At 50.4% G+C, this 26,750-nt stretch overlaps 1 protein-coding gene across 1 annotated transcript in view; it reads left to right on the top strand.

Moving 5' to 3' along the window:
- The window catches only part of HUNK (hormonally up-regulated Neu-associated kinase), a 131,016-nt gene extending 106,969 nt beyond the window's left edge, over nt 1-24,047 (top strand). Inside the window, exons 8-12 of the mRNA XM_070785786.1 lie at nt 2,489-2,572; nt 9,891-9,938; nt 15,900-16,080; nt 20,727-23,041; nt 23,335-24,047. Of these exons, the coding sequence (XP_070641887.1) occupies nt 2,489-2,572; nt 9,891-9,938; nt 15,900-16,080; nt 20,727-21,376 (963 nt within the window). The 3' untranslated portion in view covers nt 21,377-23,041; nt 23,335-24,047. The remainder of the gene's footprint in view (nt 1-2,488; nt 2,573-9,890; nt 9,939-15,899; nt 16,081-20,726; nt 23,042-23,334) is intronic.
- The last annotated feature ends 2,703 nt before the right edge of the window (nt 24,048-26,750 follow it).

Raw genomic sequence — 26,750 nt, 5'->3', positions numbered from 1 at the left:
ATACTGATCGATAAGACAGAGGGGCTTTTGTTTTAAAAAATAGTTTCTTGCATCTACCTCTGTAGAGACCCGGTTAAACAATCACGGGGCTCATCCCAAGTAAGAGACATTTGTGTGAAGCTCTTAGGCTGTGTCCTGCCTTCTCCAGGTGTCTTACCATCTTCTGTGATCACTCAGCATCAGAGCTGCAAATGTTGCAGTGTGCAAAGCTTTGTGGTTTTGTCTACTGAGAAGCTGGAGTAGGAAATGGCAACCCACCGCGGTATTCTTGCTTGGGAAATCCCATGGACAGAGGAGCCTGGAGGGCTACAGTCTATGGAGGCGCAAAGAGTGTACATGACTGAGCGACTGAGCACGTGCGTGCGCACACACACACACACACACACACTGCTGAGAAGTTCCTGGTGGAAACTAACATAGTTCTAACAGGGGACGGTTCTTATTTTATTGTCTGTTTCACACTTAACCCTTAAATCACAAGACATAGATGGTCTGAGAACCAGTGTCTAGGTGGGTGACTGCTTTTAAGAGTGAATTATTCCCCACAATGGTCCCATCACTTCATAGAAAATCGATGGGGAAACAGTGGAAACAGTGTCAGACTTTATTTTTCTGGGCTCCAAAATCACTGCAGATGGTGATTGCAGCCATGAAATTAAAAGACACTCCTTGGAAGGAAAGTTATGACCAACCTAGATAGCATATTCAAAAGCAGAGACATTACTTTGCCAACAAAGGTCCATCTAGTCAAGGCTATGGTTTTTCCAGTAGTCATGTATGGATGTGTGAGTTGGACTGTGAAGAAAGTTGAGTGCCAAAGAATTGATGCTTTTGAACTGTGGTGTTGGAGAAGACTCTTGAGAGTCCCTTGGACTGCAAGGAGATCCAACCAGTCCATTCTAAAGATCAGCCCTGGGATTTCTTTGGAAGGAATGATGCTAAAGCTGAAACTCCAGTACTTTGGCCACCTCGTGTGAAGAGTTGACTCATTGGAAAAGACTGATGCTGGGAGGGATTGCAGGCAGGAGGAGAAGGGGATGACAGAGGATGAGATGGCTAGGTGGCATCACCGACTCTATGGATGTGAATTTGAGTGAACTCTGGGAGTTGGTGATGGACAGGGAGGCCTGGCGTGCTGGGATTCATGGGGTCGCAAAGAGTCAGACATGACTGAGCAATTGAACTGAACTGAACTGAACTTATTGCCCACAAATAACTATAGCTAGTCCACTCAGTAATTTCCATGCAAGGCTAATTTAATTGCACCCAGGGCACTATTCCAGTTATTAATATCATTAAGCAATTACTAACAACCATATATAATTTTGAAAGGGCAACTAGTGAACTAAAAAGTAAAATATTATACTTTAATTGCCATTTCTCCCTTGATTCTTGCTTCTTCTTTCTAAAGCCTAGATGCATGGATTTTAATTTGGAGAGCCTGAAAAGGCCTTCCGGGAATATTTGTTGACTGATACATTAATCAGTCATTTAATTTCAGCTGTCGCCAGAGAGGACTGTACGTAAATCGTACCCCTACACCATCTTAGGTGTGGTTATATATCTTCTTCTTTAAGCTATATTATGAATTGCTGTGACTTTTTTTTGGGGTGGGGAGCAGGAACTAGGGCTGTTTTTTTATACTTGAAGTCTGGTTGATACAGTGTTGTGTTAGTTTCATGTCCACAGCAAAGTGATCCAGTTATACCTGTATATATATATATATTCTTTTTCAGATTATTTTCCATTGTAAGTTTTTATAAGACATCAAATATAGTTAGTTCCCTGCGCTATATAGTAGGTCCTTGTTATGTATCCATTTTAGGCCTGATTTCATTTTTTAGGTTAATTAATTTATTTTTGGTTGCACTGGGTCCGTGTCGCTTCACGCGAGCTTTTCTCTAGCTGAGGTACACGGGCTTCTCATTGTGGTGGTTCTCTTGTTGCAGAGGACGGGCTCTAGAGCACAGCTTTAGTAGCTGTGGTTGCAGGGGTTTAGTTGCTCCACAGCTTGTGGGATCTTCCTGGACCGGGGATTGAACCCACGTCCCCTGCATTGGCGGGTGGATTCTTATCCACTGCGCCACTAGGGAAGTTCTTAGGCCTGTTTTTAAATAAGCAAGACCTGCATCCCATTCAGTAGTTCCATAAAGTTAAGGTGTCCTCCCCAGCTCACATATTCGGTCCCTGAGCTCACGTCTTAGCGTGGCCTTCGTGGCACAGATGAAAGAGCGGAGGTGCAGCAGGAGCAGTGGCGTGCCCAGGGCCACCAAGCCCTTTTCTGGCAGAGCCAGGAAGCTGGGTCCTGCCTCTCCCCACGCTCCTGCGGGCTGCCCACGGAGTAGTCTTTGCACTGCTCTTAAGTGCCCTGCCAACCGCATTCTGTCGTTTCTCAGCCAAGCACTGGCTTAAAAATTAACGACTGCTTGTTAAACATTCCTATTTTCCAAGAGTTAAGCCAGGCTTTTTTTCTTTTCTTCTCCGGTAGAAATCTGACTTCCAGGACAGCGTCTGCTACAAGACCCAGCTCTACCAGATAGACAGGTGCAGGCCCACCAAGGAGCCCTATGAGGTGAGTGGCTCCCCAGAGCAAAACCCGGGACCTCTTAGGAAGAGTGGATTTCCCTTATGGGAAGAGGACTGGAAAGGAAGCCAGTTGTTACGGGACATGGAAGTAGCCAGAGACAAATACTTACTCGCTTTCCTGAGCCCTTAAGAAATGGCTTACCTTGATGGCTCAGATGGTAAAGAATCTGCCTGCAATGCTGGAAATCCGGGTTCAGTCCCTGGGTGGGGAAGATCCCCGGAGAAGGGAATGGCTAGATTACTAGAATTACTAGGCTAGAATACTCCAGTATTCATGCCTAGAGAATACCACGGACAGGGGAGCCTGGCGGGCTACAGTCCCTAGGGTTGAAAAGAGTTGGATACAACTGAAGCGACTCACACTTTCTCTTTGTAAGAAACGGCTTACAGCGGGGCCACCGTTGTTCAGTCTCCAGACCGTGGTTCTCAGCTGTGGTCATATAGTAGAATCCCCAGGGGGCATTTCAACTTGTGAATGCCTGGGCCACACCTCAGACCGCTTCCATCGGAACTCAGGGGGCAGGAGTGGGGCGGGGGTCGATGTTTTCTGTTTTGTTTTTTTTTTGCTGCACTGTGTAGCATGTGAGGGATCTTAGTTCCCTGACCAAGAATTGAACCCATGCTTCTTGCAGTGGAAGCACGGAGTCCTAACCACTGGACTGCCAGGGAAGTCCCAAATCCGGGGATCAGTATTTTTTAAAGCTCACTGGATTATTCCCAATGGAGTCACAGTTGGAATCTACTGTCAGATCACCAAAAAATAAAAATGAGATGCTGAAAGACATGTGTATGTAACACTTGGCATCAGGAGAAGAAAGTAAGGAAGGTGAGGATCGGGAAAAAGGATCAGGAGTGAACCTTTCCAGTCTGCTGTCTCTGGTGACCTGATGCTACCAAGGACGTACCTGAGAGAAAATACCAAGATTCTTTGGTTTCAGAGTAAAGACTAGTATCGTATTATCCCAAATTCGAACCCCAAATCCATGCTTGTCAAGAGATCGTGCTAGCATCTCCAGATCCAGGGCCTGGAGCACAGGGTGAGGGTCCCCCACCCCAGGACCCCTCATTCACTGTTCTGTCCAGTGGGGGCTCCCTTGCCTGCTCAGGGATTTCCCATAGAATGTGGAGCCCGCTGGGCTGTGCTTCATCGTGGCAGCAGAAAGCAAGTGGGACGTGGCCCAGACCACGCAGTGATACAGGTGTCAGGGTTGCTGAGCTGCCGTGTGTGAATGAAGCCGCCCCGAGCATCGAGGCGGGGCTGGGGTAGGCAGCTGGGTTAGGGAGGGGGGAGGCTGATCACTCTAGACAGAGCCTGGGGGATGGCACGATTCAAGCAGGTGGAGAAGAGGAGATGCTGATGACAGGAACGAGTGAAGGTCCTCGGGCAGCCAGAGACCCAGGAGGGAAGGATGTTGGGGAGGACATGGGAAAGGTCAAGTATAAAATGGCCCGTGGTGACGGCTGAGCAGCTGCTTGTCGTGGAGGAAGTGGAAGGGCAGAGAAGAGATTGCTTGGATTTGGGGGAGTGAAGACGGTGAGCATAGATCTCTCCGTGGATGATGCTGGTGATGAATGGGGGGGGGACATGACCGCCTCTGCTTGAAGGATGCACGGGGTTGGGAAGGAGTCAGGGTGGAGGGCAGAGGAAGGAAGCACAGTGGAGGGTGGGGACGGACGGGCATTCAGAGCAACCCGGGTGGGGTCTAGCCCTGACCCCGGACTGCAGGCCCCCTTCCTCTGAGACTGTGAGGCTCCAGCATGGTGAGGGTGGAGATGAGCCTTTGGTGGGGTGGGTTGTGTGGGTTGGTTCTGGGAAGCACATGCTTTTGGGTTGCGAGCGGAAGATCAGAGACGGTGAAGGGCCAGACACCCTCGAGCTCCAGACCCCACCGGCCAATTGCCAAATCTCCTCTTGCAGGAATGTAGGTCTCCAACGCAGCACACAGGAACCAATCCCACAGCAGCCCTCCTACCCTGCCCCTGTTCTCTGTCTCCAAATGGCAGCCTCACCCTCATTACTGGGCAGAGGCCTTTTTATTCCTTTCCCTCACCGCCAAGAGCTTCCCAGGTGGCTCAGGGATGAAAAATCTGCCTGAAATGAGGGAGACGCAGGTTCGATCCCTGTGTCGAGAAAAATCCCCTGGAGAAGGAAATGGCAACCCAGTCCAATATTCTTGCCTAAAAAAAAAAATCCCATGGACTGAAGAGCCTGGTGGGCCACAGTTCATGGGGTTGCAAAGAGTTGGACGTGACCAAGTGACTGAGCATGCACATGGCAAGTTCACCCCTAAGAGCCAGTCTGACACCATGTTCTGCCAGCTTGACTCCTGGAGCTCCCCAGCCCCATCCTCCCGCCCTGGTCCAGCCTCCATCACCTCTTGCGTGGACCTCAGCCACAGCCTCCTAACTATCCCCTCTTGGTCAGCATGAATGCAGTCATGACTACACGTGGTCCGCACACAGGCCAGAGTGAGCTATTCACACTCAGATGAGACCATATTGCTTCCCCGCTTGAACCCTTCAAAGGCTTCTTCCCCATGGAAGACGAACTGTGACGTGGCCACCGTGTCCCAGATCGGACTGGCTTCTGCCGGCAACTCCAACTTTATCTTTTAGCTACCCTTTCCCACCCCCACCACCCTGCTTCTTGTCCTTATTATTATTATTATTATTTTTAATTTTCATTTGATCACTCCCTGAGGCACATGGGATCTTAGTTCCCCAACCAGAGACAGAACCCGTGGCCCCTGCATTGGAAGTGCAGGGTCTTAACCACTGGACCGCCAGGGACATCCCCCTGCTTCTTGCTTCATGCTCAGTCCCATGGGCCTTCAGACTTCTGTGCTCTCTTGGTTTCCAGGGCTGTACACATCCTGTTCTCTTCCAGAATGTTCTCCCGATCTCTCTCTGCTGAGTTAATCTCTGTCTTCAGATGCAATGGCAGGGTCATGTCCTCATCAGTTCAGTTCAGTCGATCAGTCGTATCTGACTCTTTGAGACCCCATGAATCACAGCACGCCAGGCCTCTCTGTCCATCACCAACTCCCAGAGTTCACTCAAACTCATGCCCATCGAGTCAGAGATGCCATCCAGCCATCTCATCCTCTGTCTTCCCCTTCTCCTCCTGCCCCCAATCTCCCCCAGCATCAGGGTCTTTTCCAGTGAGTCAGCTCTTCACATGAGGTGGCCAAAGTATTGGAGTTTCAGCTTCAGCATCAGTCCTTCCAATGAATACCCAGGACTGATCTCCTTCAGAATGGACTGCTTGGATCTCCTCGCAGTCCAAGGGACTCTCAACAGTCTTCTCCAACACCACAGTTCAAAAGCATCAATTCTTTGGCACTCAGCTTTCTTCACAGTCCAACTCTCACATCCATACATGACTACTGGAAAAACCATAGCCTTGACTAGATGGACCTTTGTTGGTAGAGTAATCTCTCTGCTTTTGAATATGCTATCTAGGTTGGTCATAACTTCCTTCCAAGGAGTAAGCATCTTTTAATTTCATGGCTGTAGTCACCATCTGCAGTGATTTTGGAGCCCCCCAAAATAAAATCTGACACTCTTTCCACTGTTTCCCCATCTATCTGCCATGAAGTGATGGGACCAGATGCCATGATCTTAGTTTTCTGAATGTTGAGCTTTAAGCCAACTTTTTCCCTCTCCTCTTTCACTTTCATCATGGACCCCTGCTATTCTCTGACCTCTGCCTTTGGGTCGCATCTCTCCAGTGCAGGCTGTCACACACCTCCTGCCTCCCGGGGCTGATGCCCTGGATGGGGTTCTGTTTGTTCTGGGATGATTTGACTCCCATCTCTCTCCCACTCTGGTCTGTGACTTCCCTAAGAGGAGGGCAGGCGTCCCGTTACTGATTTCTCTGACAGCTCTTGGTCTTAGTTTTAGCGCCTAGTTGCCCTGCAGCACGTGGCATCTTAGTTCCCCAACCGGGGTCAGACCCGAGTTCCCCTGCATTGGGCTCTTAACCACTGGACCATCAGGAGGGTCCCTGGGACAGCTTCCCTTTTGTTCCTCACAGTGTCTCCAGAACCTGCAGGATGCCTGGCTCACAGTAGAGGCTTAATAAATATTTGCTGAACGAAGAAATGAAATAATCAAGTGGACCTTGGCCTGAGTCTCAGAAAATGGAATTGGGTCAGCGTCTTGGGAAGGTCGAACATTCCAGTGGGACATCTAGCTTGGTTAAAGTAGGGGGACCACCTGCATGACAGCATTCAAATCAAATTACCATCCCTTGATGGCCATGCCCTATGGGAGGGACCTCTTACAGTCACTTGCACGGGGGGTGGTCACCTCGGCTGGGGTTCAGGGGATACAGAAGTCGCCGTTAGGCTCCCCTGCCTCTTGTTTGACTCTTTAGGGCCTCAGGTAGTAATGCAAACTTAAGTGTGCCACGTCCCCTAAGTGTGTGTCCTAGGCGGCCTCTAAGCCTCTCGGCTGGTGCCCATGTCCTTGGTTGCCTGGTACCCGACACTGCTTGTGTGCTCAAAAGTATCAGAGCCACAATGTGAAAGGGGCCTCTTTTTTTTTTTCATCTAGATTATTTTTCTCAGCTGCTTATTGCATTTGGCCTGAAAATACATGGTAAGCGTTTTAAAACATTTGTCGCAATATTTAATGGCTAGAGTTTCAATAGAAACGCTAATGGGGAAACAGCATTTCAATTTTCTAGTTTCCATTTGTTTTCTCCAAACCGCAGAGATACTTGAGCTAATTAAATTACAGGCTCTGGCTAGATGACCCAGCTCCTCTCCGTTGGAACCTAGCAAAGTGGAATGGGGCCAGCTAGAAAAAGTGGTGAGAAAGGCTGAAAGAGGCCAGATTCTCCAGGGACAGCCCACTCCGGGCCTCTGTAGGCTTCAGCCCAGCTGGTCAGGAGGAGAAGCAGAGGGGATGGGTGGTGTGAACAGGAACAGCGGAGTGAAGTTCAAGGTTGTACACGAGTGGGCTAGGGGGTGGCTCTGGGGCCGTGTCTGGGCATTGAGGGCAAGTGTTGGCCTCTTTCTTCTTCTGGATCCCAGTTCTTTTTCTCCTAGGAAACAGAGGAGCTGACCTAAGCAGAAAACACTTCCCTCTCAGGATTCTAGTGCTGTCATGGTATGACTTTGCCACTTTCTCCCCGTCTTCTTACTGTAGCAGGCAGAGATCACGTCTGGAAAAGGGAGACCCTTGTCTAACCTTGGGGGAAAGGGAGACCCTTGTCCCACCTTGGGCTAATGCCCCAGAGACTCCTTTTCCTAAAAGAGAGGTCCAGAGAGGTGGGGGCCGGGGGCGCCATGGAGGGTCGTGGCAGGGCAGTCATCACTAGTAACCTGGCTCAGTAAAACCACAGAGAGCCGGAAGCCAGTGTTGTTCAAGTCTTGAAAAATAATGCTGATATGTAGCAAAATGTCACTTAGAAATACGAGGGCTTTTCTGCGGTATCTAAGTAACACTGCAGTTTTGGAAGTTAAGTCATGCAGATGGTGGCAGAGGGACTGTAGGAGTCTGCGAGGGCTCCCATCACAAAGTCCCACAAACCAAGTGGCTTAAACCAGGGGTCCCCCACCTCCAGAATCTAATGCCTGATGATCTGAGGTGGGGCTGATGTAATCATAATAGAAATGAAGTGAGCAGTAGAAGTGATGCGCTTGAATCATCCCCAAACTATCTCCCACCCCAGTCTCTGGAGAAATGGTCTTCCACGGAACCAGCTCCTGGTGCCCCTGAGGACCGCTGGGTTAGACGAAAGAAATGTGTCGTCTCCTGGTTTGGGAGTCCAGAAGGTCAAGGTCGTGGTGTCTGCAGACACCTCTCAGAGATGATTCCCTCTGAGGATGGTGAGGGAGAATCTTTCATGCCTCCTAGCTCCTGGTGGATGCCAGCAGTCTTCAGTATTCACGGGCTTGTAGGAGCATCCCCCTGATCACTGCCTTCACCTTCACGTGGCATTCTGTGTGTGGGTCCATGACCAGTTACCCCCTTTCTGTAAGGATTCGGTCACACTGCACTAGAACCCACTCTGATAATCTTAACTGGATCACCTCTGAAAAGGTAACACCAGGAAGAGGTTCCATCTCAAAGGCCAAGGAGAGCGAGCTTTCACACTCCCCCCTGTACCTCCCGCCCGGCTTCAGAGGGGATGGGACGGGACGCGCCTGTCCTGACCGTGTCTTCAAGTAAAGCTGCATTCTGAAGTTTAGGGGTTAGGACTCCGACATCTGAATTTGGAGGAATGTGAAGAAATACGGGCTTCCCAGGTGACTCAGTGGTAAAGAACCCACTTGCCCAGCAGGAGATGCAGGAGATGTGGGTTCCATCCCTGGGTTGGGAAGATCCCGTGGAGAAGGAAATGGCAACCTACTCCAGTGTTCTTGCCTCGGAAATTCCATGAACAGAGGAGCCTGGCAGGCTGCAGTCCATGGGGTCACAAAGAGCTGGACACGACTGAGCAACTAAGCCACCACCGCCATCGTAATTAAATGCATAATGGGAACTATAAGTTTAAAGGTAAAATATTACAGTATTTTCTTTGTGTCATTTCAAAATCTGGTCAAATTGAAAGAAAACTTAAAATTTATGTTACTTTTGGCTACCGTGGGTTCTGGTTATCGTGCCCAGGCTTTCTCTAGTTGCGATGAGCAGGGGCTGCTCTTCACTGTGGTTTGTGGGCTTCTCACCGCAGTGGCTTCTCGTGCTGTTGAGCACAGGCTCTAGTTGTTATGGTTCACGGACCTGAGATCTCACAGACTTCAATAGTTGTGGCCCATGGGCTCAGTCACTCCAAGCCACGTGGAATCTTTCCAGATCAGGGATTGAGCCCGTGTCTCCTGCACTGGCAGGCAGATTCTTATCCACTGGACCACCAGGGAAGTCCTGCACAAATTTTAACAATCAAGTTTAGAATCAAGTGTCTGCTGTGGTAAATCAGAACGGTGGTTACCTTTGGGGACAGGAAGAGAATGTGGGAACGAGGGACTTCTGGGTGTTGGCTGGGTTTTGTTTCTTGATCTGGGCGCCGTTTTCATGCGTGCTTTTGTTGACTGAGAAAACCGAGTCGACGCCTTACTCATCATCAGAGCACCCCTCCATCATGTGTCCTAGACTTCAATATAAACCTTACCTAGAAGATCTCTCCAGGGCAGGCATTAGGACATCTGCCGCCGGCTTCTGGGGCAGTTTGGTTTCTTGTCTGCAAACACTGAAATGGGTAACCCTCAACCAGAGCTGCAGGTGGGAAGGGGTGAGTTTAGGGAATAAACAAGTGTAGCTTCTTGAATTGTTGAAAAATGCTGGGTTTTTTGCAGGCCTCCCTGGACACCTGGACAAGAGACCTTGAATTTCATGCTGTGCAGGTAAGAAATTGGGGGAGGTTCTGATGGATTAGACAGAGTCCTCCAGAAAAACGGAATCAATAGTGTGTGTGTGTGTGTGTGTGTGTGTGATGCATGGACACCCAGGGAAGAGTTTATGTTTCAGCTCCAGTCCCAAGTCTTCTGGAGGCAGAATTCCTTCAAAAGAAGGAAACCAGGACACTTCAGTCTTCTCTCTCTCATTTTTAAATTAAATTTATTTTTAATCGAAGGATATTTGCTTTACACTATTGTGTAGGTTTCCGCCAAACATCTTCTCTTAAGCCCTTCAACTGATTGCCCAAGACCCACCCAGATTGTGGAAGACAAGTTGCTTTACTCAAAAGCCTAGCGATTTAAATGTCATTCTTATCTAACACAAACCTTCACCACAAACTGTAGACTGGTGTTTGACCAGACACTGGGTGCCCTGGCCTAGCCAACTTGACACATGAAAGTCACCATTGCATATGACCCTGAAGATTAGGGAATCCCTGCCCAGAGCTCTGGAGTCTGCACACCCCTCATCCTGTCCTGAATTCAGACATGCAGAATCCTATTATAAGTGGATTTGTCAGAATCCCCTCAGATCAGATCAGCTTTCTCTGTGTGTGTGCTAAGTCACTCAGTCATGTCTGACTCTTTGACCCTATGAACTGTAGCCCACCAGGCTTCTCTGTCCATGGGATTCTCCAGGTACTGGAGTGGTTGCCATGCCCTCTTCCAGGGAATCTTCTCAACCCAGGGATCAAGCCCATGTATGTCTCCTGTATTGGCAGGCATGTTCTTTACCACTAGAGCCACCTGTGTAGTTGACTTTTTTAAAATTCATCTTGCTATAACAACAAACTTGGCTGTGCATTTGTGTTTCTACCTGTAAAGAAGTGGGGTTTAGAACAGTCCACAGCTTCCTGGTTCAGTGGCCTAATTTATGGACCAAGCCCTTTTTATACTCATTTGTTTATTTCCTATGGCAGAATCAGGATTCTGTGGCTTCCCTTATGTAACGGGCTTGGGCCTGTGCTCAGTCGCTATGTCGTGTCTGACTCTTTGCAACCCCGTGGACTCTAGCCTGCCAGGCTCCTTTGTCTGTGGGGATTCTCCAGGCAAGAATACTGGAGTGGGTTGCCACGTCCTCCTCCAGGTTCAGTTCAGTTCAGTCGCTCAGTCATGTCCAACTCTTTGCGACCCCATGGACTGCAGCACACCAGGCCTCCCTGTCCATCACCAATTCCTGGAGTTTACCCAAACCCACGTCCATTAAGTCAGTGATGCCATCCAACCATCTCATCCAGGTTAGGATCTTCCTAACCCAGGGATTGAACCCACATCTCCTACATCTCCTGCATTGGCAGGTGGATTCTTTACCACTGAACCACCAGGGAAGTCTGGGTCTGCATATTCAAGGCATCCAGTTTTTTTGAAAAACATCCATGCACATGTGTGGTGGTTGGAAAATGGTTTAAAGAGAAGAGGCTGTTTTGTATGGGGTTTGCTTGCATCTGGGGCCTCTGGCTTCCTCCTGGATCCGCCTTGGAGGGTATGGACTGAGCATGAGGGGGCAGAGAAGACCCCTGAAGCTTCAGCTCCACCACCCGCCCTTAGGCACATGCGGATGAGGGGCACACTGCCCACCCATGAGAATCAGAGGGAGACTGAAGAGGCCTGCAGGCGGCCAGCGTTGCTAGGTGGGGTGTGCGGGAGTGGGTGCAAGCATGTTGAAGGGGGAACATAATTAGTCCTTCTGAAGATCTGTTTCTGTTACATAAGGCAATTTAGCATCCTTCTCCCTGGGAAATCTCTTTTGGAGAAAATAGGCCATGCAAATGAAAATGGTAGAATTGGAAAATCGGTTGCATTTATGAATCTCTGCTTGGAAGACATGAAGATGGCTGCTTGTAAACAAGTCAGTTTCCTGAGGGGTCACCAGGACAGATCCAGGGCATTGTCCCCCACCCCCAAGGAGCAGATGGGCAGTAAACTCTTGGCATCTCCCTAGAAACCCATCACTATGAAGTCATCTGTTCTTTCAGGCTGAGAAGAATGCTCTGGGGGTGGGGGAGAGGATGGGGGTAGTTTGGAGGAAGTACCACGCTGCAAAAGATTGAGGGCAGGAGGAGAAGGGGACTACAGGGGATGAGATGGTTCGATGGCATCACTGACTCAATGGACATGAGTTTGAGCAAACTCCAGGACATGTTGAAGGACACGGAAGCCTGGCATGCTGCAGTCCATGGAGTTGCAAAGAGTTGGACACAACTGAGCGACTGAACGACACCAAGGTGCAGGATCGACAGGGCGATGTGAGTAAGGTTCCCCAGACTCTAGTCCTAAATCCACGTCCCCTTTCTTCTGTCCCCATCGTGGGCTTTCTCGTTGTTGTTCAGGAGCTCAGTCGTGTCTGATTCTTTGTGACCCCATGAACTGCAGCACAGTTCCTTGTTCACTATCTCCCAGAGTTTGCTCAGACTCATGTCCATTGAGTTGATGGTGCCATCCAACCATCTCATCCTCTGTTGCCCGCTTCTCCTGCCCTCCATCTTTCCCAGCATCAGGGGCTTGTCCAGTGAGTCAGCTCTGCTCGTTGCCAAAGATCCCTTTGTGGGTTGCAGGAGAGATTTCTAGAGCCAACCTTGATCTCGTCCTACAGAGAACTCTCACATCTTGGACATCCTTTGGTTCATGAACTCTGTCTGGGTGGTGATACTGGCCCCCCTGAAAGTTTGCATCTTGATCCTTTTATCTTTGAGAAGCCACAGAGAGTTAGAAAGGAGCTGAGATGAACCCAGGAGGCTGCCGGCAGGAGCCCTCTGAGAGCAGGAAATGCAGGGTAGCCCAAAGGAAGATGTACTCACTGTCCTAAAAAAAGGGGGGCAATGTTGGGGTTGTGAGCGGTGGAGGGCGAGGTAACTCCAGTTTTATTTTTTCTTCCAAATATTGTTTTACAATGTATCACAAAAGTGCATTTGATTTCCATTTTCCTGTTTAAGGTGTTACCAGGTAGAACTGATGAGTTTGCTCGTAAAAACAGATAGAATGGAGCCAGACTTTGGGATGGAATTCTGCCAGACTTTTTGGGACAGGCTGTTTATTGCTTGGGGAGAGGCTGGGGATGGTGAAAGTTCATTCTTCTTTGCTGTAGAGCAGAGGGCCTGTTGGTGTTTGATAGAAAGAGGGAGAGGGAGGCCGTGGAGAATTGCTCTTGGCCTTGACCAGGAGCGGATGCCCCGCCCTCCGCTCCGCCCTTCATAGCATCCTGCTCATGGTCTCCTCTGTAGCATCCTGGAGGCCCTGGACTACAGTGTGGTCCCTGCCCCAGCAGTCACTGTGCCTAGCCTTTCTCTCTGCCACCAGAACAAGCCTGGCCCTGCTCCATCTTCCAGAGGGCAGTGTGGAGTCAAGGGTTAAGAACACATTGACTTTCAGGGAGGGCTGCAAAAATCTGAGTTGCTGTCAGGCTCCTGGGTGAATTCTTTAAAAAAAAAAAAATGAAGTATAGTTGATTTACAGTGTTGTGCCCATGTCTACTGTACAGCCAAGTGACTCTGTTATACATGTGTGCTGCTGCTAGGCCGCTTCAGTCGTGTCCGACTCTGTGGACCCCATAGACGGCAGCCCACCAGGCTCCCCCGTCCCTGGGATTCTCCAGGCAAGAACACTGGAGTGGGTTGCCATTTCCTTCTCCAATGCATGAAAGTGAAAAGTGAAAGTGAAGTCGCTCAGTCGTGCCCGACTCTTAGCGACCCCATGGACTGCAGCCCACCAGGCTCCTCCATCCATGGGGTTTTCCAGGCAAGAGTACTGGAGTGGGGTGCCATTGCCTTCTCCGATACATGTGTATACATCCCTATTTTTGACTGTTCTTTTCTACTATGGTTTATCACAGGATATTGAATATAGTTCCCTGTGTTCAACGGTAGGCCCTTGTTCATCCATCCTGCATGTAACAGTTTGCATCTTCCAACCCCCAAGTCCCACTCCATCCCTCCGCCTCCCCCTTCCCCTTGGTAACCACAAGTGTGTTCTCTGTGAGTCTCTTTCTGTTTTGTACATAGGTTCACTTGTGCCCTGTTTTGGGTTCCACATATAAGTGACATCCTGTGGTACTTGTCTTTCTCTTTCTGGCTCGCTTCACTTAGGATGAGAGTCTCTAGTTGCATCCGTGTTGCTGCCAGTGGCCTTCTCTTTTCACAGCTGTGTAGTGTCCCTCATGTGTATGTAGCCACATCTTCTGTATGCACTCGTCTGTCAACAGACGTTTAGGGTGTTTCCAGGCCTAGGCTGTTGTGAATAGTACTGCTGTGAACACAGTGGTGCATGCATCTTTTTGAATTGTCTGGGTATATTTAGCTACTGCAGGCACCTCTGGAAGAGGGGATAACAGGATTTGCCTCATCAGGGGTCATGCTCTTAGCGTAGTGTCTGACGTTCCAAGCATCTTCAGTAAAGCTGGTGGTGGCTGATAAGACGCTGGTGAAGGTGTTTGCAGGAGCTTCACCTCTGCCTTTGTCCTGACCACCCGCCCATGGGGGGAGCGAGCCACCTCAGCCAAGGGCTGGGCTCCCAGCAGCTGCTGCCCTGAGGTGGCACTCAAGGCTGGGGTGGGTGCCCCCACATCCAATTTCTCTTCTGCCATCTTTCCCGCTCAAAACCTGGACACAATGAACCCCAATCCAGAAAGACTTTGAAACTCCTTGTTAGAAAGGGCTACCCAAGTGCAAGGGGATGTTTCCTTGAGAAGCTTTTCAACAGCATCCATGAAAAATAGATGAGCTTTCTTGAATTGCAAATGTTCTTAAGGTTTAAGGCAAAAAATGTGAAAATTGGTCTCTTCCCCCCCACACCCGCACTCCTGGTGAGGTCAGGGATTCGGTTGCCTCTGTTTGACAGTAAACATCAAACACAGTCTTTAGGGCCAGAAAAAAAGCCTCTTCCTTGTGGCATCACCCTTCCCAGAAGCTTGAACCCAATTCATTTTAATTCAGTTCCGTTTCCACTGGCTCTTTTGTTTTTGTTTTTTTAAATATTTCAATAACTATTTGATAAGCTTTCTCTCCATGCCTGGCTTCATGCCAGAGGCTGTGGGGTTGAAGATGTATAAAACAGTCAAATTCACTCCCATCAGAGGGATTATAATTGAGTTCAATCAGGGCAAGACTTGACAGCACAAACGGCTGACTTGTGCCAGTGGAAGTTCACAAGTAAGAGCCCATGTGAGCTTCCCTTGTGGCTCAGTGGTAAAGACTCTGCCTGCAGTGCAGGAGACACGGGCTCAGTCCCTGGGTCAGGAAGATCCCCTGGAAGAGGAAATGGCAACCCACTTCAGTATTCCTGCCTGGAAAATTCCACGGACCGAGGAGCCTGTCGGACTACAATCCATAGGGTCGCAAAGAGTCAGACACAACTGAGTGAGCACACAGCAGAGACATGACTTAGTGACTAAACAGCAGGAGCCCACGTGAGCAGGGCAAGACAGGGGTCAGAAATTAACCCAGGCAGGCTCAGGGCTCCATGGGTCGGGCATCCACCTCCTCGGCTTCACTGAACACTGAGGTTATGATGGAGCGCTTCTTGCCTCTGCAAATCCACTACTTGGGGAGAATCTTAGGACTCTGCTGTAGCTAAGACGGAAGGTTACCAGGAGTCCTCATAGGCTTTACCTCGGTTTGTTCAGCTTGTTCTAAGAAAATGGACCACCCAGGGATATCCTTGCCCTTGATGGAACATGTCAGAACAGCACAGTGCAGGGAGCTGGGGACCACCGAAGCCCACTGCGGCCCAGGGAGAGGGCCGTGGCTTCCCTGGAGTGTCCTCTGGGTCTGGGCGCTTCCCTTGATGCAGCTGAGAGCCTGGCGTTTTAGAAAACTGAGGTTTCTTAACTCTACTTTGATAACTATTCAAAGAGGGATCCTGTTGTGCATTCTTGTGTGCATCTGAGTACCTATGTTTGCTTCTGATTGGAAGGATAAAAAGCCCAAAGAACAAGAAAAAAGAGGGGATTTTCTTCATCGACCATTTTCCAAGAAGCTGGACAAGAACCTGCCGTCGCACAAACAGCCGTCGGCCTCGCTCATCACGCAGATTCAGAGCACCAGGGCCCTGCTCAAGGACCGCAAGGCCTCCAAGCCTGGCTTCCCCGACAAAGGTGGGTCAGCGTGGGGGACTGTCTAGGCCTCTCGTGTTCAATTGCGTGGCTGTTGTGTATCCCATGCTGGTTTCTGTGTGCGCCCCTGGGACAGACACTACTCCTGTGCCCATGGGAAAGCGGAATTAATGCTTGAGAGGCAACGTGAGAACAAGACCTTGTCCTAACTGCTTGGTGTGGTCCACCTGTGTGGGTGGGATTTGAGAAACCAGAGACGGGGTGGGTGCAGAAATCAGGGTGTAAAGTATTGCAGGAGACTGGGGTTCATAGGCTTGTGGGTGCAGGAATCAGGGTGTAAAGTATTACAAGAGTAGAGACTCGGGTGCAGGAGCAGAGATGGGGTACAGGAATATAGATGGGATGCAGGAACAGAGATTGGGGTGCAGGAGTAGAGATGGAGTGCAGGAGTAGAGATTGGAGAGCAGGAGCAGAGATGGGGTACAGGAATAGAGATGGGATGCAGGAACAGAGATTGGGGTGCAGGAGTAGAGATGGAGTGCAGGAGTAGAGACTGGAGAGCAGGAGCAGAGATGGGGTACAGGAATAGAGATGGGGTGCAGGAGCAGAGATTGGGAGGGATGATTTTGCAGAAGCAGATGTCAAGGTGGGTGGTACTATGGGAGCAGAGACTGGGGTGCATGGTTTTGTGGGAGAGCAGATACCAGGGTGCATGGCATTGTGGGAGTAGAAACTGGGGTACTTGGTATTTTATTGAGGTAGCAGAGGTTGGGGTGCATAGTATCATGGAGCCAGGCATCAGTGTTCAGTTTTAAGGGGCAGAGATTGAGGTTCAGGAGCAGGGATGGGGCATGCTCTCGTGGGAGCCTTCCCTGAAAAGTATACCCTGAGAGGCAGTGACATGTGGTCCACAGAGTCTGGGCTCTGGGTGGAGGTGCTCAAACCCAGCTCTGAGGCTGCTGATGCCCCACGTTCCTCATCCTCTGAGGATCTTTACTGATTCCCTTCCTTGTGAAAAGAAACCTACCTGTCAGAGCTATTGGGTGGATCCAGTGAGATAAGGGCTCCCTTGATGGTTCAGATGGTAAAGATCCCTACATCAGGAAGATCCCCTGGAGGAGGACCCACTCCAGTATTCTTGCCTAAAAATTCCATGGACAGAAGAGCCTGGTGGGGTACAGTCCACGGGGTCACAAAGAGTTGGACGAAACTGAGTGAGTTACACTTTCACTTTTCACTTCAATGAGAAACACGTGTGGGCTTCTCCTCCTCATTCATCGTCCAGCACATGCGGTAACTGATGGATATGGGTCTCCCTCCTCTGGAGCAGGCATCCAGGGATGTGGAAAGGAGACTTAACACACCCTGAGAGCCTGGAGGGGCACAGGGAGCCAGGAGTGCGTGTCCAACTGTGGAGTAGAGGAGCGTTCCCCTTACAGAGCGGGGATGGGAGAGGTGGTGGCGTCCAGCCTTAGATCCCTTTGTTTTAAATGTGAAGAAACTAAGGTTCCAGGAGGGCTCTGGCTGTCTGATGTTAACCAGCAGGAAAGTATACTGTTGTTGTTCAGTCATAATATCATCTCTGACTCTTTGCTTTCAGACCCCATGGACTGCAGCACACCAGACTTCCCTGTCCTTCACAATCTCCCGGAGTTTACTCAAACTCACGTCCATTGAGTTGATGATGATGATGCGGTCCAACCATCTCATCCTCTGTAGCCCCCTTCTCCTCCTGCCTTCAATCTTGCCCAGCAGCAGGGTCTTCTCCAGTGACTCAGTTTGTCGCATCAGGTGGCCAGAGTATTGGAGCTTCAGCTTCAGCATCAGTCCTTCCAATGAATATTTAGGGTTGACTTCCTTTAGGATTGACTGATTTGATCTCCCTGTAGTCCAAGGGACTCTCAAGAGTCTTCTCCAGCATCGCAGTTCAAAAGCATCAATTCTTCGGTGCTCAGCTTTCTTTATAGTCCAACTCACACATCCATACATGACTACTGGAAAAACCATAGCTTTGACTAGACGGACCTTTGTTGGCAAAGTACTGGGGACGTTCAAAACAGTAGCATGGGTCTTCCTGACTCTAGGAGGGACCAGCTGTCACCCAGGGAAGAGCAAATCTACTTGGTTCCATTTCATTCTGCAGCCGTCAGGAAGGCAGGGGCCCCACTGGAGAGACTGTGCTTGTCCCTCCTCGGGAGACCTTCCTTCCTGGCTTTGGAACCAGCAGTGAATCCGGGCCCTCACAGTGGCATCCTGTGGGTTCCCCGAAGGAAGGTCTAGGTAGAAGCTGCATATTTGGGGTTAACTTTGTAGCGGGCCTCCCTGGTGGCTTCGAGGGTAAAGCGTCTTCCTACAATGCAGGAGACCCAGGTTTGATCCTTAGGTTGGGAAGATCCCTTGGAGAAGGAAATGGCAACCCACTATAGTATTCTTGCCTGGAAAACTCCATGAATGGAGGAGCTTGGGGGAGCTACAGTCCATGGGGTCGCAAAGAGTCAGACGTGACTGAGCAACTTCACTCACGTAGGTAGCCCCAGAGGCTACATAAGAGTCTGTTCCTTGGTACTTTCCTGGGCCAGCTGTCATCTGTTCCTTTGCATTTTGCCTTTGTCCTGGGATTTGGGAATCTGTGCCGAGAAGCGCTGAGGATCCTGTGTTAACTGTTCACACTGACCACTCATGGCGTGGCCGGCACTGCTTCAGCTCTTACCTCAGCCCATGAGGTCATTCTCACCCCCATTTCTAGAGATGAGGAAATAGCAGAGAGTTCTCCAAAGTCAGGGAGCTGGTAAGTGATAGAGTCCAGATTTCCAGCCCAGCAGGCTAGCTCTAGAGCTTTCTCTGCTAACCAGGGTAGCTGACTCCCTCCCGGAAAGAATGGGGTGAGGAGGAGCCAGCCAACATGCCTATCGCTCTGGCAGGGTGACTGCCCTTCTTGCTAGGGACCAGGCAGGGTCTGGGTCTCTGCCCCAGGGCTGACTCTGGGGTGGGAATAAATAGGGTGCCTGTGGGAGGTATCCTGCCAGTATTTACACCTCTAGGCAAGCAGAGGAAGCAGAAGTGGGTGGAGGGAGAAGCTGGGCTACAAGATTGGGGCACACAGCCATCTGAGGGAGAGGCAGGGGGCTTGCATGCCAGCTGGAACGCTGGAGACGTTAGCCATCAATGAAATTTCCCGTCTCTCTGCCCGTGAATCTCAGGCATCTGTGCTGGCCCCAGGAGGAGATTTATTTGGGGATCTGTGTATATATTTATGTAAGGGAAAGAGGATTCCCAGTGCCCTTGGCTGTCGCCGAAATAGCTCCCGGTGGCAACAGCTCGTTCCTGCCTCCAGGCTCCAACAGGGCTGTCAGGTGTGATGGTAGGAGAACCAACCAAGACAGGGCCTGATCCATGGGAACCTGGCTTCACTTCCCTCAGCGCCAAACACCGGGGGTTTTCCCTTTCTTCTCTGCCAAAGCCTGCAAACCTGGATTCTAGCCTGTGCCAGCTTGAGATGGAAGCCACGGGAGTTGGCTGGTTGCCTGAGATATATAGATGAAGAGTGTTTCACCCCTGTTCAGGATTGGTGAGGCTCCAGGGAGACCAGAAGTCATGAGAGAGTCTTTAAAAGGGAGGAAATTCTGGGGCTTCCCTGGTGGCTCAGTGGTAGAGAATCCGCCTGCCAGTGCGGGAGCCACAGGTTTGATCCCTGATCTGGGAAGATCCCACATGCCGAGGAGCAAGTTAGCCCGTGCGCCACAACTGTTGAACCTGTGCGCTAGAGCCCTTGAGCTGCACTGCTGAAGCCCACGTGCTGCAAGTGCTGAAGCCCACACACACTGGAGCCCATGCTCTGCAGCAAGGGAGGCTGCCAAAATGAGAAGCCTGCATACCACAGCTAGGGAGTACCCCCCGCCCAGCAATGAAGGCTCGGCACAGCCGAAAGTAATGAATAAATAAAAATTTTAAAAAGGAAGGAAATTCTGACACATGCTCCAGCACAGGGGAACCTGGAGAACACTGTACTCAGTGAAACAAGCCAGTTACGAAAGGACAAATGCTGTAGATTCCACCTACATGAGGGAGCTAGAGTAGTCAGATGTATAGACCAGTTGCCCCAGGCAACCACTAGCAGATCTGCAAGTGAAGAGTTCTATTTCACAAGCATGTGAATGTACTTAACTGCCCTGTACACTTAAAAGAGGTTAAGTAATAAATAAATAAGCAGTTTAAAATTTATGTTATGTAATTTTTACCATGATATTTTTTTTTAAGTTACGAAGAAACTTTCCTTCCGGTTTTGATTATCTGAGGACTAAACTTGCAAGTCCTCAGTGAGTTGGGATCCACGTGCTTCCAGCAGTTTTGTGGTCATTCTGTTGAGCCACAGACCTTTTCATTCAGAGGCTCTTGGGCGGGGTCCAGAATTTTAAGCAACAGAAAGGAGAGCAGAAGTTAAGCTGGTGCCATGAGGCAAGTCAGAACCCAGGAGGCCTCCTGTCCCCGGCCTTCTGTCCGCTCTACTCCAGGAAGTCCGTCTGGTTCCCCGCAGGGAGAGTGGGAAGCCATGTGCCCCTCGTCCCGTCTGACCTCCCCTGGGCACCTCCCGCCCCGTCTCAGTGCAACTGGGGTCCGAGTACGTGGGAACAGGGCCGTGGGCACTGACTGTGGTGTCTTCACATTTCCTTTTCTTTCTTGGTGTGCAGATTCCTTCGGCTGCCGCAATATTTTTCGCAAAACCTCGGACTCCAATTGTGTGGCCTCCTCCTCCATGGAGTTCATCCCGGTGCCACCCCCCAGAACCCCCAGGATTGTGAAGAAACCGGAGCCCCCTCAGCAGGGGCCTGGGAGCACCAGCCTCCCCATCAAGGAAGACCCCCTGATGCTGGATATGGTGCGCTCCTTCGAGTCCGTGGATCGAGACGACCAGACAGAACTACTCTCCCCGTCCCATCACTATAGGATTCTGAACTCCCCTGGGGGTCTGGCTCGCTGTGAGCGGACACTCTCGCCTGTCCTGCTGCCTGGAAGCCCGTTGCCCCTCCAAACTCCTTTGCACCCCACTCTGGTCTCCTTTGCTCACGAAGAGAAGAACAGCCCCCCCAAAGAGGAGGGCACGTGCTCCCCAGCCCCGGGGCCCGGTAATGGCCCTGCGCAACCCCTGGGAAGCCCCAACTGTGTCAAGAGCCGAGGCAGGTTCCCCATGATGGGCATTGGACAGATGCTGAGGAAGCGGCATCAGAGCCTGCAGCCTTCTGCAGACAGGCCCCTGGAGGCCAGCATGCCCCCACTGCAGCCCCTGGCCCCCACAAGCCTCTCCTTCGACTTGGCTGATGGGGTTAAAGGCCAGTGCTAACCTGGGCCAGAGAAGGGCATCTGGGCGTTTCTAAGGAAAGCAGTGGAGCAGCTCCCCGTATCAATCAGGGTGCAAAGATTCTAACACCTCTCCTGGAGTACCCTTCACAGCCTCACCTCCTCCTGACAGTCGCTGTCCCTGCAGCTGAAACCACAGACCCAGAGCCTGTACTCCCCATTCTCATGTAGGGTCCCCACTGGAGATGCTGAGACTCCCAGGAAGGTTGGCTGTCTGTGTGGCCAACTCCATCAGCCATGGCCTCCTTCCTCCCACCTGTTCACTGGCCCTCCACCCACCTCCCTCCGCCGGGCTGGCAGGGAGAACCCTGCACTGGCCTCGGCCTTCTCAGACGATACACCCTTCTGAGCCGTCTCTCCGCGCTGTGCTCTGTGTGCGCCTCTCAGTGGGTTGGTCTCATTTCAGCAGTCACGTGGCAGGGAAGCACAAGGTGGTTCACCCAGGCCACAGTTTCCCCTCCTTTAATCGAGAGAACTCCCTGCAGGGTGGCAAGAGCTGGTCACCCAGAGAACCCAGCTTCAGGAGCCCCTGGGGAAGGTGGGCAGGAAGCTTAGAAACCAGCACCACCCTCTCTGGTTGGATCCAAGACTGATCCCCACAGCGGGGTCCCCAGTGAATGGAAAAGACCAATGTGGGACACTCATTTGCCAAGCAGGGTCTTGATGGAATTTTTTTTCACTTGGTTGAAACTTGCTAACAGTTGAATTATTAGTATCTTCTCCAAAGGTTATTGTTCTTTATGTGATGTCATTAAATCGAGTCAACATGATTTTTAGAAACCTGGGTGGCGAGATGGGAAGTGATTTCACCAAACTCCTGTTCTCACGAGAGGACGAGCATGGAGGGCATCAAGGCTTGCCCAGGTGACGTTTTCAGTGGCGCTGGCCCCTGGTGGCCTGCAGGGGGCGACGTGATCCTCGCCGGCTGCCTGTCCTTCCCATTGGATCACCAGAGCCCGGATCCTTCTGGAAGGTGCAGAGCATAGTTACAGTCGGTTATTTAGAAAGAGAAGACAGGTAAGGTTGAATATGGACGCGCCCGGAAGGCACCTCTAGCTCTGTGCAATGCAGTTTTCAAGCTGCCAAGGCGACAAGTGTGGTTTAGAGCTCAGCCAGTTTGCCGTGAGCAGTGAGAGACTCTTGTGCAGGGACTCACGTTCAAAATACAGTACTGTATCTTCTTTGAGGAAAGCAGGGTTCCTCAAACAAGGCTTTGAATCCGTGGTCGGTTTTCACACCTTTTGCCAAGGATGGAACCAAAGATGCACCTCTGGATCTGTGTCCATGCCGTCCCTGTGTATGTGTTTTGTGGATCCCAGTGTTGTCTTTGTCTAGTTAGGAGCCTGCCGGGAGCTGTCTCCACTGGGGCTGGGGCCCTGGCCCTTGGTGGGGACCACTCGGCCATGAACAGAATTGGCAGAAGTAGAATCGGCACAGGTTGGATGCAGGTCAGCTCGGAGCCAGGTTCCACTGTGGCTTGGAGTCTTCAGCTGCTGGCTGCTGCGGGCGTGACCAGAAACTGCTGCTGGGGCCACCCCGGGGCTAGTCCTCCCAGCCCACTGATCTGAAAGAAGGCCATGACCCTGGGAGCCTGCAAAGCCCACCTTCGCTTCCCCCGGCAGCCAGCCTGTGCCAGAGAGTGCTGGGGGTGGGTCTTCCTTTCTTCTCATTCCACACTGGTGACCTCCTTCTGGCCCAGATGTCCCTGACTGAGCAAAGAGAGGGTGGACACCTGGCTGTGCCCATTCCTGGCTGATCTTGACGAGACCTTGGGCTGCTACTCCCCCTCGCCTTGTTGGGGATCGCCCCAGCCCTGGGGCTTGTTGGGAGGAGGTCAGACTCCCCACCGTGGGTGGCACTCCTTTGGATGGCTCCAAACCAGGTTCTGGAACTTTCCACTGAAAAGTAGAGCTTTTTTTTTTTTTTTTTTTTTTTAAGCAGAGAGAAGAAAAGAAGCAGCTGAGAAGTCCCTCTCTCCATTTGACATGGAGTGTTGGGTTTTTGATCAGTGAAGAACCCTCTTTGAAGATGGTTTCCAGCTGCAAGTGTGGCTCCGCAGGCTTGCAGGCTGCGTGCCCGCGAACTTGGTCTAAGCTCTTTCTGTCTCTCTCATGCTTTACTTGCCTCAAGACCATGAGCATTTCTGTGTCGCTGTGTTCACCTGCTGGGACGTGTCCCCCGATCCTGGCACGCTTCCAGAACAGCCGACTGTCTGTGTCACCACTGGCAACTTGAACTGTGAACTCAGGTTTATTCCAAGCCCAGTGAGAGGTGAGGGGGCAGTGAGGAAGGGGAGAACCCGTATTTTGTGTGTGTGAGCGCCCGACAAATCTATGGAGTCGAGTGAGAGGAGAAATGTTGAATTCTTTATTATTTTATTATATTTATATGGAGACCTTGAGTATCCCTTTGGTAAGTACAAAGCGTGTTTCGTCTCTTGGACCCATGGCTGTCTCTTGTTAGTCTGACCCGTGAGCTCAGTCAGCCTGTGTGTAGTTACTGCCGAAAGTGACGACTATCAGCGTGTGATATCCGGAAGTCAAGTTGGCTTTGGTTGTACGATTTGGTCATAAGTAAGGACTGTATTTACGTCACCTTTATGAAATATATGTACTTTTATAACGACTGTGAAATACACTTTTTCCTCACTATGACTGCTTCGTTTATTGACTGATACGTCTGAAAACTAAGGGTATGTTGCAAAAGAGTGGTGTCAGCTTCTAAGCAAGGTTCTTGGCCCAGCAACAGACAGAATACAAGAGGGGATCGAGGTGTGGGTATTCAGGCATTTTTGGCTTTGCCTCATTGCTACAGGGGTGTCTGAAGACTTCTATCTGCCTGATGTACCGCAAATGGCCGTTCAAGGTGAATCAACACTTTTTTCTTTTTGCAGGGGAAATGTTCAGGTTCCTCCTTGTGAGAGTGTAGAAGTGTTAGTCACTCAGTCGTGTCCAACTCTTTGTGACCCCATAGATTGTAGCCCACCAGGCCCCTCTGTGTATAGGATTCTCCAGGCAAGAATACTGGAGAGGGTTGCCATTTTCTTCTCCAGGGGATCGTCCTGACCCAGGGATTGAACCTGGGTCTCCTGCATTGCAGGCAGATTCTTTACTGTCCGAGCCACCAAAGAAGCCCTGGAATTCCTGAATTTCCCTGGCCTCCCTCCCCATTTTCTCACAGGCATCTGCCCTAATAAAATCTTCACATGCTTAAGCCCATTTCAATGTCTGCTTAAGCTAGACCCAGACTAGCTTAAGGCTCTGAAAATGACGCGTGAAGAATGACATCAGTGAACGTCCCCTCTAGATCTGGTCCTCCCCCTGGGTGAGGGGGAATTGAAGTGATGAGTAGAATGAAGGGGGAGTCCAGATGGGGTGTTTGGATTGGCCCAGTTCTGACTTCCTTTATAAGTGTTCACAAAACGTTTTTCATATTTATGGACTTGCTTAAGCCCTGTGTCCCCTGAGCTCTGTGGCCGCCCTGTGCAGTATAGCATGGTAGAAATCGAGAGGCCCGTGGTTTCCGCTTCATGAAGCTCTCTGAAGTTTGATGGGGTGGGGGTGGGGGAACCAGAAGCTGTAGCTAGTATTGATGATAGCAACCCACTCCAGTATTCTTGTCTGGAGAATCCCATGGACAGAGGAGCCTGGAGGGCTCCAGTCCATGGGGTTGCAAAGCATCGGACACGACTGAGTGATAAATCCTTTGTTTCAGGAATCAGAGCATTTTAGAACACAAAGGGACTTGAGATTATCTGGTGCAAGCCAGCTTTTTTTTTTTAATTCTTTTTGCTTTTGAGCTTTTTATTTTGTATTGGGATAGAGCTGACTGACAGTGCTGTGATAGTTTCAGGTCATCAGAAAAGGGACTCAGCTATACATATACATGTATCCATTCTCTCCCCAACTCCCCTCCCATCCAGGCTGCCACGTAACACTGAGCAGAGTTCCATGGGGTGCAACCCCAAGTTTTTTGAAGAAGAGAAAACTGGGAGCCCAAATGGTTTAGGGACTCCAGGGTCCTGAGTGAGCTGGTCCCAGAGGGGTTTTGGGGGACATGGCCCCCACCTCCACGAACACAGAGACATCAGAGGGCTTGGCCACCACGGGCAGAGGGGAAAGTCAACTGCAGATTGAGCTGTCCTTACAGCACACATCTTTGAGGTGCCTGTGTGGACCAGGTCGTCACAGTGTTAAGTCATTCTCAAAACCATATGGCTTGTTGAGATTCTGAGCATCACGGCCTTTCCGCCATCTACCATCAACTCTTAAACCGGGACAAAGACTCTTTCTTTCTCAACAGATCTCCCAAGTAAGCAGCCACCCTGGATCGCCTCCTTATCTGTTAGCTGTTAAAAGGTTGCTGGGTTTTACTAGATTAAGTCAATAAAATACTTGCTATATAACCGTGTCATAAAATGAGACCAATTCAGAAAGAATGCAAGACTGATATTTTTAGGGGGGGTGCGTCTGGAAGCCTCTCGATTATTGCATTTGTTTTCTCTACAAGACCCTCTCTGTGCTACAGGCACAGTTAGAATAATTCAGAGCAGGACTGGGAGCTGGTTCAATTTCATGTCATCACTTTTCAGTGAAAGGAGCATATTTCCTGAGTAGTAAATGAGTGTATTATTTGTGGCAGTTTTTTTTTTTTTTTTTTTTATGTCAAGGGAGCGCTTCAGACATCTGGTTCCAAAGACAAATGTGGGTCTATATTTGTACTTCTTTTCTGCAGACCTCTTTTCAGGACACTATCTCTCAGAGCTGATGTCTGTGGCACCAAGGTCTCAGGGCGGTAAAGAGTGGGGAACATTGTAGCCTTTGCGGTTTCCTTCCACATGTATATCAGCCTTTGAGCTTGGAAGAAAAGTTATGACCAACCTAGATAGCATATTCAAAAGCAGAGAGATTACTTTGCCAACTAAGGTCCGTCTAGTCAAGGCTATGGTTTTTCCTGTGGTCATGTATGGATATGAGAGTTGGACTGTGAAGAAGGCTGAGCACCAAAGAACTGATGCTTTTGAACTGTGGTGTTGGAGAAGACTCTTGAGTGTCCCTTGGACTGCAAGGAGATCCAACCAGCCCATTCTGAAGGAGATCAGCCCTGGGATTTCTTTGGAAGGAATGATGTTGAAGCTGAAGCTCCCGTACTTTGGCCACCTCATGCGAAGAGTTGACTCATTGGAAAAGACTGATGCTGGGAGGGATTGGGGGCAGGAGGAGAAGGGGATGACAGAGGATGAGATGGCTGGATGGCATCACTGACTCGATGGACGTGAGTCTCAGTGAACTCCGGGAGTTGGTGAGGGACAGGGAGGCCTGGCGTGCTGCAATTCATGGGGTCGCAGAGTTGGACAC

Source organism: Bos indicus, chromosome 1 (assembly GCF_029378745.1).
Source record: "Bos indicus isolate NIAB-ARS_2022 breed Sahiwal x Tharparkar chromosome 1, NIAB-ARS_B.indTharparkar_mat_pri_1.0, whole genome shotgun sequence".
In the NCBI taxonomy this organism is placed as follows: domain Eukaryota; kingdom Metazoa; phylum Chordata; class Mammalia; order Artiodactyla; family Bovidae; genus Bos; species Bos indicus.
Note: the sequence above shows the minus strand (reverse complement) of the source record. Positions and strands in the feature narration are given on the sequence as shown.